Source organism: Eutrigla gurnardus (assembly GCF_963514095.1).
Source record: "Eutrigla gurnardus genome assembly, chromosome: 3".
In the NCBI taxonomy this organism is placed as follows: domain Eukaryota; kingdom Metazoa; phylum Chordata; class Actinopteri; order Perciformes; family Triglidae; genus Eutrigla; species Eutrigla gurnardus.
This window is the reverse complement of record NC_139917.1, coordinates 15,102,875-15,114,528: the sequence shown is the minus strand read 5'-3', so window position 1 is coordinate 15,114,528 and position 11,654 is coordinate 15,102,875. Positions and strand designations below refer to the sequence as shown.

At 39.9% G+C, this 11,654-nt stretch overlaps 1 protein-coding gene across 1 annotated transcript; it reads left to right on the top strand.

Annotated features, from left to right (window-relative positions):
- Positions 1 to 2,171: 2,171 nt before the first annotated feature.
- Positions 2,172 to 11,609, top strand: LOC311011537 (sushi, von Willebrand factor type A, EGF and pentraxin domain-containing protein 1-like). Its single transcript, XM_084006572.1, has 16 exons — positions 2,172 to 2,304; positions 2,587 to 2,766; positions 2,923 to 3,019; positions 3,114 to 3,190; positions 3,870 to 4,055; positions 4,146 to 4,325; positions 4,553 to 4,750; positions 5,031 to 5,125; positions 6,869 to 7,010; positions 7,594 to 7,770; positions 8,279 to 8,375; positions 8,988 to 9,064; positions 9,288 to 9,476; positions 10,088 to 10,267; positions 11,008 to 11,205; positions 11,510 to 11,609. Exons 1-16 carry the CDS (start codon positions 2,187 to 2,189, stop codon positions 11,572 to 11,574), a joined length of 2,256 nt encoding a protein of 751 aa, XP_083862698.1. The 5' UTR covers positions 2,172 to 2,186; the 3' UTR covers positions 11,575 to 11,609.
- Positions 11,610 to 11,654: the final 45 nt, after the last annotated feature.

Sequence of the window (11,654 nt, the reverse complement as noted above, 5' to 3'; positions counted from 1 at the left end):
CATGAAATCTTTCTGCATATTAAGCTTTACACTATTAAACACAAAGTATTGTAGATTATAATCATAATTTCAGCTCCTTGGAGGAGTTGAAGTGTCAACCGTCTACCCATAAGCAGGAATCTCTGAATTACTGTTTCTGCTGAAGTGTGAAGTGAATGTTAAGTCTATGAGTTACTGCCCAAATTATCACATTTTATTGCATATTATCATTTTTCCAATCATGTGGAGCAATACCGCTCAAACAGCCAGTCAATCCAGAGGGAGCATTCTTCCTTCTTTAAATCTTTAAGGTGGTGGCTTTAGGTCAGTATTATGGGCCCCAGTGATCACTATTATGACGGGCCCTCATGCTCTCTATTTATTTTATGTTATTTATTTATGTTATTTATTTATGTTATACAGACACACACACCATCATCATAATATCGTCCCATAGTGAATATCATCATTATACACATTACCCAGCAGTCATTACTATGTATATGGAAAAATAGCATATCAGAAATGCTTCAATTAATAGGTTTTTAAAGTGTATTTATGTATTTTTTACAGTAGAATTAGCATGTAAATTTGCAATCACTACTGACTCATTTATAATTTCCAAAAGAAAAAGGTAACCAAGATGGAGATAGGCTTGTGTTTTCCAGGGCTAATACAGCAGCTGTCATTTAGGGTGATTTCTATCCTTAATACTTGAAAGTATTTATTAGAGCTAACTCTCTGAATCACTTATTGTTCACATTAACGCCCCTCCTTTCAAGCCTTCATAGCTGCGGCACCATTCATCCAAAAGGTTCTGACGCCAGTTTTATTTCTAAGACAAACTTCCTGCTGCTGGGTCGAGGTGGCCTCGTCTTCGTGTAACTTGACGCCGCTTCGCACCGCTTCCTCCTTTTGAATCCGGGCTGATGTCACGCATCAGACCAGGACCCGCTGTGGGAGGGAGGGAGGAGGCCCTTCGTCCGGCTCCAGGAATCTTGGATGGGGAGCGTCACCGTGTGGACTAACAGCGCATTCACACGTCTTTTTTTAACAAGTAGTCTATACTTCATACATTCAGATTACTGCTGTGTTTGAGTCGCTGCAGCTGCCATAGTGTCTAGTGATATAAAAGAGTATCCCTCATCATAATTAACTTGTTTTTCTTTACATACATGCAGTTGTTTATGCCACCAGCCACAGACTATCTGACCCTCCATCACTTGAGATGTCCGCTGGCACTGAGGTCTAGCCTTTTAAAACTCATCATTTATTAAACACAACGCAGATTGAGATCCTGCTTTACAAGCAACAACGTTTCCATTTCAGCTCACAGCGTTTGTCTCTTATAATGTTCTTCAGAGTGTTGATTGTGGATGTTTTGCTGTAGTTGTGAATATGTAATATATATTGGGGATCCCTTGCTTACACACACCACTGCTGGTGTTTGCTTTGTCTCAATGAAATTTCTTTACCATTTGAAAGGGTTTCTACCTTCATTTTGACTTGCCAGCTACCTCTGAGTGTTTTTAAGTTGTCCCAACTCTCTTAGGTTCACTGACCAGCAGAGCAGCCTAACCATCTCAATCCTTCTCATGCGAAAGACAAATATTTGTAGATTAAATCGGGTTAGATAAACTAGATGTACTCTTCGCTGTAATCACATGTTTTAGGGCTCAAGTCTATTTAAAACATCCATCATTAAAGAGAAAGAATGAGGGCTATTATCTGTCAGTTACCTGATGTGTATTTAATTTTAATAATGTAGCCTATCTACCGTGAATCCACCTGTTAAGGACACACAATTACTCCTCGTCAAATCCTTTGAGTTAGTTATACTGTAGGTCACAGAGTTGAACTTTTTTAAAGTGGACTACCTCCTCCTCTGAAGCTTTCTTTAAACCCGTACCTCTTACATTCTCTTAACCCAACCCAAAAGAAACTTTTGTTTTTCCCAAACTAGAGTAGGCTCCATACAAGGGGACATCCCTTTGTTATTTGGCATAATTGATGTAAAACTGTGTGAAAAGTCTCACTTATGAGTTCAAAGGATCCTGCTGTCTTTTTACCAAATCAAGGTTATCGATTAATTCTGGGTAAATAAGCAGGAGTGTAAGACCTTTGTGCTCAATCAATAGGAGCTACACTGGGATCTGATTGGAGACTGGAGCTGGCTGTCAGGGACCAGTGTACCCAGCAGCAGCCCCATGCTGGCTCCATCCCACCCAGACGCAGGAGACTTCACTCCCAAGAAGATGGCTCCGGCGTTGGCTTTGCTGATCCTTTGCCAAGTAGCTTTATACGCAACTGTAGCATCCAAGAAAGGTAAAATGGAGCAGGATAATTGCTGTATTTGTTCGTTTGGCTTTTAGGTATTGTGCTGCAAGTATTTCTGTTTGACCTGCTTTTAATCCTTTTATCTAATTGCATTTTCTTATCTCGTGCATCTTTTGCACAAGATCGATGCTGTTGCATTAAAAGTAAATTGTGCACAACTTTCAAAGCAATCCACAACATTCTAATCTACACAATGGATTATGGGCTCTATGCTATTGTTGCTGTGTTGCGAACATGACATGTGAATCCTTTTGTTTGGTCTTTAACCAGTATGCGGCCAACCTTTTGTCACCGACGGTATTGTGGAGTCGACCCTAAAGCGTTTGTATGAGGTGGGAGAAGAGGTGATCCTCACGTGTGAACAGGGGTACTTGCCTTCAACAGCGACCCCTCGGAGGATGACCTGCACCGCAACAGGAGTATGGACGCAGTCAGATCTGGCATGCTCCCGTGAGTGGACTTTTAACGATGTCATTTTCGTCCTCTTGGTCAGAGTGACGCAGAAGTGAAGTGAATTGTTAAAACGATACTGATTAAAAGTTGAGTGATGTATCGTGCTCCTCTTGACCTTAAAAAAAATACTGTGTTGCACCATCTCTTCTACAGCTAAGAGGTGCCCAATCCCTAGACCTCTGCAGCCATTAGCAATGGGTAGGACAGACGCTCCATTCAAGAGTGTGCTCAACTACTCATGTGATGATGGGTAAGATTGATCAAAAGTCACTTCATAGTTCCAAACAGATCATTTCACGGTGTGTCTGGAGTGATATATGTCATGATCCTGTGACCTTTGTCAGGTACGTCATGCAAGGAGCCAATCAGAGCAGGTGTTTACATGATGGTACCTGGAGCGATCCACCGCCTCTCTGCAAAGGTACTGGAGGAAAATACATGCAGCGGAGATGGTAACAGACTATGTTCAATGGAGAGCAAACACGACGTCCAAAGACTTGTGTTGTTATCTAATAAGAAAGCTGGTCTTCTTTTTGTAATTGATGCACTTGTATATGCTTAATTTCAGTATGAATTTGTGTCTATTAAGTTGAGTTTTGATGAGACATTTACCTCGTTCATTTTTGGCAGTCTGCAGAATATGCTAATATGAGAATATGTTAATATGCATATTTAGTATATTTAACTATAATTATATTTAAAGGTGGTTTAGCAGTATTAATCTGCTTAATGTTATAATGCTGTAATATGCGAGAGTTGGGGCATTAATTTTGACTCTCAATGACTTATGAACACAGTGCAAACTACAGCAAAACAGCTGACAGAGCTAACAGTGTTTAGCTGAGTTGGAACCAGAGGGTGGGTGCTACACTTCTGCAATGAGGCTGAGCTGGTCCGCCTATGTCAATCAAATACACTCTGATAACAACACACACAGAGGGAGAGTGACTCTGCTCAGGTAGACATTACTCCAAATAGCTGCTTGCTGCTATATCAATGCTTTGAATCCTGTATATTGCACCATTAAGGCTCACAGAGAAGAAATGCAGCGGAGCCGATCAGTCAGTATAACGCTAGCGGGGTTGTTTTTCTGCTTACAGCCGTGAATTGTCAGCTGCCCAGGCCACCTAGAGATGGAAGAATTGCCCACGATAGGCCAGTCGCTGGAAGCACCACCATGTATGGGCAAGGCTGGACATACGAGTGTAACCCACCTAAGGCACCAAGTTATGAGAGGGGATCCTGCACGGCTGACGGAAGTGCAACTGAGCCCCCGGTGTGCCGAGGTATGCAGACCATGTCAGTGTTCTCCGTATTCTGAAACCGTCTTTGAGACTCCTAAATAATGCCTCCTCGCATTTGTTTGACCATCCCAGAGGTGAGCTGCTCCGTCCCACCAGCCATACCCAACGGAGTCATTACCTTTGCTGTGATGAGACCACACGGCTACAAGGAGAAGGTTAAGTATGCCTGCAATGAGCATTATACTCTGGATGGTGAGGCTGAGATACAGTGCCAAAACACAGGAAGTTGGTCTTCCATGCCAGTTTGCAGAGGTGAGTCATGGGGAAATCAGACCTCGTAAAGTAATCTGTGTATAAATGTATCTATTCATTATTATGGATTTGCACTCAATTAATAAACCAATCTGATACATTCAAATAGTTTCTGTGCATTACAAGCTGAGAGAGTCTGGAAAATCTCTTCAATTATATATTAAGGTTATAATTCCATGAGTGGCTTTGCAATGTCCGGTGAAGACATGCTCTTTCCCACCACCCAGCTCCCTGCACAGTTGGCATCAAAAGAGGTCGCATCTTCTACAATGGCAGGAAGCTCTGGATCGCAAACCTGAAGCCCAACAGAGTCCTCCACGGAGAGAACATTGACTTCTATTGTCTGAACAGAGCTGAGAGGTGTGGCTACCGTGTGGCCAGCACCTGCAACGATGGGGTCCTCCCCACCCCAGAGTGCTTTGTGGGTGAGTTCTTGTCAGCTACATCGAATTCAAGGCTCTCTTGTTCGACCTGTTGAGGCTTGGATGCTCGACAGACAATTTCACATATTCAAAGGGTTTTCAATTTGACATTACAACACTTGTAGAGATAGAAAACTTCTACCAACAACAACAGGGTTAACAGCAAACGTTAGACAAGGAAGGGTTCTGGACATTTGACCTGAAACTGTTCTTTGGAAAAGCCCACTATGGTTCTATTTTATGATGACAGTAATATATCTGCCTTTCTATTTATTGCTTGTAGAACCAGGGAGGATGGAGTACACCTTAAAGCCCAAAACCCTCCCGTCAGAAATCACTACGTGTGCTGCTTCAACCCCCGCAAGCCCCTCAAGACCTGCATAACTTTGACACAGTATGACCGGAAACGCCATGTGCACTGACAGAATATGAATGAATGGCCCATGGATTATGAATGTGTAACAATATGCTACAGAGACAGATGCCACTTATTACATTGTGTCTGTCATTATTACCTAATAATAAAGCAATAGCACCAAGTATTCAGAAAATAATGGATGTGTTTTGGTACCTGAGAGAGTGAGGCCTGAAGAACCGGTGTAGTTTTCAATCCACTGATACATACCGGTGCATACTGAACATACATACCCATATATGGTACTGAGGTTACGATGAAGAAGTGAAAATCGGAACGAAGTGGGTCGATAATCATGGCGTTTGCTTGATTTGGTATCAATTCACACCTTATTTGTGTGTGAGTTCAATGTGCATCTGCTCTCCCTCATAACTTCTATGTGACCCTGACCACTTTAATGTGATATCATAGTGTGAACAAGGTGCCAGTGTAACTGATGAAGTGATGAGTGGTGAAATAGCCTTCAAGACAATGGCATGAGAAGATCACACTCGCATAGTAGAAACCTATTGCCTTTAATCAATAAAGTTGATTTGTGCATGCATGTTGACGGCGTCTGCCTTTGTAGATCTCAGCTCAATCAGAGTAAAATGTAATATAATATTGTATGGCTTTTGTAATGCACCTAAGCTGGAGAGGCAGATGTAATGGGAATGTGTGTATAATGGGACTTTAATGGGACTGCTTGTATGTTCCCACACATTGAAAATGCATTATGAATTATGTATTTAATCATGGATCATGTTTGTTTTTGAAATTATGTTTCAAACAAGTCATTGGTGGTCGACGTTGGGAGAAGGTCGGGGTGGTGGATCGGTTCAAAAACAGCCAAGCCAAACTACAATTTTCTTTCTCTTTCTTTTTAAACCTAAACAAGAAGTTTTGTTGCATAAACGTAACAATGTAGTTTGGAAGCGTTTTTTGTTTTAAACTTTTTAAAAACGCAACCTTTCAGTCTGAATTTTGTAGGAGACAGGTTTGTGGCTTGTGGTGCTCAAAGCGCCCCAAAATTTTTTTAAAAATACGTTTTAAAAAAAACAACCATATCTCTTTCCAGAAATCATGACTCAGGTATTCAGGACAATCCTTGTTGTGAGCAGTTTCATAGGAACTATTTTCTTTCAACCATGATGTTGTTGTTTTGGTGCATTGAGCACCTCAAGCCGAGTGCCATATAATACCATCATATCAGAGAGAAGACCAGATGTCTCTACAGCCGATATCTCCAATACCAGTCAACTCAAAATGATCTAGTTGATAAAGCACTACAGGTAAGAGGAAAAATATGTATTTTTGATCTTGGGGTGAACTGTCCCTTTAATGGTTCCAAAGGGCACCAAGCACGTCATGAGCATTAATGGTGGGGTGTGAACGGAAATCTCTGTAAATACAGATTCTTACACCTCACTACCAAGATGAATATTGTCAGCAATTTATCTTCGTTCCATGTTATTCTTTTTACGCATCTCTGTTCATTAACGTGTTTTAATCGACCATGAAATGAGGCCAAATGGGCTGGCCTTTCATAATATAACAGCAACAAGGGAAAGTACGCCGCTGGAGCTTTTCACTTCCAGTAAAATGTCACGAGGATTACGATCTGTTATTGCAAAAAGTAAGCAAAACAAGGCCCGCCAGCGAGCAGTTACTTCATGCTGCTCTTATCTGTTTACTTTTGGAGAAACACAAACAGTGAAGAGTGACAGAGATTCAGTGTTCGAACCAGAGACCGCAGCAAAGAACCGAGAAGGGTTTCTACACTTCTACAAAGGATGGAGCGCCTGCTGACTTTATTTGTGCTATGTCCATTTGTATTTTTTGCTATCGTGACATCTGCACAAGACAATGGTATTTGCTACTATTTCTTTCTTTTTTTACATGATATAGCTTGAACATGTTGTACTTTGCTGTTTGAATGCCTTTAGCATCAGGTCAACTCTAAATGTTACAAGAAACCCTAAAAGCATTTGAGTGTAATGATCATTTCATTCGGTTTTTTTAGATGAATTGTTTGAACATGTTGTTCTTCCTGATTGTAAAATGAGTTTCTGTTTTAAAACACTTAAACTCACTAATATTCACGCCAGAACTTGATTTAGATTTTTACGTTTGATGCAGGTTTTCTGTCACTCATTCCCTATCAAATGTTGCCAGTGTTGCCAGACATACTGCTTGAAGGGTTGACAGTAATGTGCAATACAATTAACATTATTTCAGGGAAAAATTGACCAAATAAAGCCCTGAAAAGAGTTACACAGAATAATCTACTTCCAGTAAATATTGCTGTAGCTGCATTGAACATATCTTGGTAGTAAACAGAAAACAGCATAACAGCTGAGTGCAAACATGAGTGCAAAAACTGATTGCTGTTTGTGGTTGGATAATGAAGAGTCTAACAAATCATTGTCATTAAATCCATTTGTCCTTGCAGTATGTGTTCGGCCTGAGCTGGCTGCCAACATTGAGACGGATGGACTCCAGAGGTTCTTCAGCCCCGGGGTGGAGATAGCGCTGTCCTGTAAACGGGGATACACCCCCGTGGCAAGCCCTCGGAAAATTGTTTGCACTGCAAGTGGAGAATGGACCAAAACCAAATTCAAATGCATACGTGGGTCTCCATTATCCTAGTGAGAACTAGGGGTCTTGTGACAGATGAAATACACTATATGAATCCACTTGAGTTACTTTTTTAAGTTGAACAGAATTGTCATTTTTGAGAATTTATTTTACTTTTAGCTATACCTGTAAAGTAATGTATCTGATATCTGATCAATTTTCAAGACTTATTTTTGATGTGGCATTGAAAAAGGCAATGCTTTAGTAGATTATGGTCAGAATATTTATCAAGAATGTGAACCATTATATAGACATTTAATTTGTTTTATGAATATGTAGATGTAAACACATATCAAGCACTAAAGATTAATTTATTTATTATCTGGTCATTAGTTGAATAAATGACACGTTTGGCTAAAACTAGATCACATAATGGCCGTATGATACTGCAGCAGGTACAGCAGAAATGTCAATAGCTGTTTGCATTATTCATAATGAAATAACTGAATAGCGAAAGCTTCTGTTTACAAGTGTTCTATGTGCTGTTTTCTCTCCTGCAGCAAAACGGTGTCCCTATCCTGATCCATTGTCTAACGGGGAATTGTACTATGACGATACTGTGTTCAAGAGTACCATCAACTATACTTGTGATGAAGGGTAACGCAAGAACCTCTTGTTGAATTTCATCATTTGACGTTTGTCATTTGCTCTCTCAGCCACCAAAACTGCAAAATGCAAATTGCAAGCCTCTAATCAGGCAACAGTTCTATTGACTAGACAATGCAACAGTGAATTGTTGTAAAGTAAAGTATAGAAACTAGCATCATCATGTGCGAGAAGTGTGAAGATAAAACATGTTCAGACAAATTAATTATCTTTGCCTGTGCCCAAGTGCCAAGTAAAGTTCTTCTGCCATGTAAGGGGAAAGCAAATAAATGAATATATTTACATATTTCATCAGTATGTAATCTGTTTTTATAACAATATATTACCGATATTACAGAGCCAGGCACCATTTTCTATGGTAACATGGACAAACCAAACACTGGCTTCACAGAGGGTCATTGGCGTTTTTTTGTGTTTTCACGTTGGCCACCATAGCTCTTTTACGCGCTTGGAACACCGCAGAAGTTTCAGTTACTTGCAATCTGTAACCTCGCCGCTAGATGGCGACACAACACCGGACCTTTAAGTCAGACGTCTTGTGCTTTGACTGTTTATCTGCAATCTGAGCATGAACTGACTGAATGGTATGGCTGCTCTGCACAGGTACATCTTGACTGGAAACAGCACTGCTGTGTGCCTCGATGATGGAACTTGGAGCACATCAAACGTACAGTGCAAGCGTATGTAATCTACCACATCCTTCCATAAATGAGAACGCATGACATTTACAATCCACAGTTGCTGTTCATTTGCTGTGTTTTAGAAGACAGGAACCCAATTTAATGATTCTGTCCCACGACTTCATGTTAGGCCAGTGAAAGAATATTTGCACTTGATATCTGGAAAGGCACATTACACAATTCAAGTATTATAAATTGGCATATTCTGTCTTTTCTCTCACAGCTGTGTCCTGTGGTCTCGCTCCGATCCCACAGTTTGGGATTATCATTTATGACAAAAAGATCAGAGGGAACACCACTGATTACGGTGTCGGAGGGACCTACAAATGTCTGCCGCCGTACGTACTTTTCGGCAACCCAAGAGCAGAGTGCACTGTCAGCGGCAACTGGACCAAGACGCCTGAATGTCGAGGTATTATGGTTTGAAAAGCAATAGCTGCCGATACCAAGAGCAGTTATTGGGACATTGCAAAACTATTTACTATCACAGCCATTACTTCAAAGTTTTACTGTAGGATACAACTTTTACGTTTTTCCTGAAAACGTGTATTATACTGTTGTGACATATCTGATTTTCAAAGTTCATTCGTGATCTGAGCATTTTCAAACCATGTGATTAGCTGGTCCAATAAGCAGCAAAGAACATGTACTGTGAAGGAAAATGCAGTTCAGTTTTGGACAAATACAGTGTGATTTCATTAATGCCATTAAGCATGATGTGAAGTCTTGTTAAAAAAAAACAGGATATGAAGGGGGGTTTTTCACTCCACTGTTGGAAAGTAAAACACACAGCAAGTTATTATAAAACAGTGGGAGCTGAAAAGACATTAATAACAAATAAACATATTAGATGCAATTGCACCATGTTTGGCCTTCACCATCTCCAGAGGAAATCTTCCAAAACACTTCAATTTACAACAAACTTAGCAAACATACAAACACATGAATTGACAGAGAATATGATGTCTAGCTACGTTTTAGTAGATTCTCTCTAATGAATGGACTAAATTATTCCCCTTTAAGTGGTGACCTGCCCTCCACCGGAGAACATCGACAAAGGCTACATGTCGAGCAATGACCAGAGAGACTATGAATACATGGAAACGGTGAAATACGGCTGCAATGGAGACGATGTACTTGAAGGAAACCTCCAGATTGTTTGTCAGAAGAATGGGATCTGGTCTGAGAAGCCATCCTGCAAAGGTAGGGCTACAACCAATATTACCATTGTTTTACGTCACGCAATTCTGGTGAGAGATGAAGGACATGAGACCTACTTGTTTCTTAAGCTTCATAGAAAAGGGAAGGGAGGTTGTTGTTTTTGGGGACTGATAATCTAATCCCAGACTATTTCCATTAATGTTGGTCAATTTTTCTTCCCATTGTTTACCTGAGTAACATTCACTCTATGTGCTAATCTATTTTCAGCCGTTGGGCCACCTAGTGCTTGTAATGTGTTTATAATGTATTTGGTTTGTCCTTTTTTTTGTTCTGATTTCTTTGCTGGAATTTATTATTACTATTTAGGTTTTTTTTTGTCATTTCTCTGTTATAATGTAGTGATTGTCTTATATGTTGGGACCCCCTCGAAAACGAGATGATACATCTCAAGGGGTTTATACGAAATAGACAAATTTCAAACAAAACTATGACAGAAGTGCAAATATAATTATATAATGTTCAAAAGGTAATTTGAATACATTTGCATTTGACCTAAACTGTCAGATGCCAACTAATATGAAGTTCTCTAAAACCCCCTGAACTGTTTCCTATTTAAATATAACCCCCTTCTGTCTTTCAAAATGACCACAAATAACTAATAACTACATCATTTTGAATGTGAACTGTGAATATAATGCATCTAAATTCTCAATTTTCTGTGTGGGGACACAAAAAGAACAAAACAATCTGATATTGTTCTTTCTTGTCCTTTTGTCTTACAGCTCCTTGCAGTGTTGGCATAAGTAGGGCAAGGATATTTTACAAAGGAACAAAAATCTGGATCAAGGACCTACGTCCTAACAAAGTTTTACACAAGGAGATCGTCTCAGTCTACTGCCTGGACAAGGCCAGGAATTGTGGTTACGCAGTGCCAACCCAATGCTTCGATGGAAAACTCCAAATCCCTGAATGCTTTGAGGGTAAGGAATATTTCATGAAAAAGCACAACATATCATACAAACTAACCCAATAGTTCGAACACTATAGACTTTATTCTATTATAGTTAAGTATATATTATGTTTAGAAGCAAAATTTTATAGCAAATTATTTCCGTTTCGTATTATATAATGTTTAACCACAGATTTGGGAGTCAATATTCTCTAGATCTATTCGTTAGATTATGAAAGAGAAACTCTTTGATTATTAAGGATCTGTTCTTCTATTATTGTAAGTGTAAATCCTCTAACCGGTTCTCTGTATCTGTGTGTCTGTCTCTTTTCTAGAGCCCAGAGGTATTGACTATAACCTTTATTCAAGTTCACTTCCATCAGAAATTGCACAGTGCTGAAACCGCTGCAGACCCCTTCTCTGATGATTATTAAACTATATGGAGCCGTTTGTGTGTTCTGGTCTTCACTGTGGTTTTCT

Coding starts and splice junctions, on each gene's coding strand:
- LOC311011537 (XM_084006572.1), top strand. CDS start 2,187: ATGCTGGCTCCATCCCACCCAGACGCAGGAGACTTCACTCCCAAGAAG. Junction 4,056..4,145: donor TGAGCCCCCGGTGTGCCGAG/GTATGCAGACCA, acceptor TGACCATCCCAG/AGGTGAGCTGCTCCGTCCCA. Junction 11,206..11,509: donor AATCCCTGAATGCTTTGAGG/GTAAGGAATATT, acceptor TCTCTTTTCTAG/AGCCCAGAGGTATTGACTAT.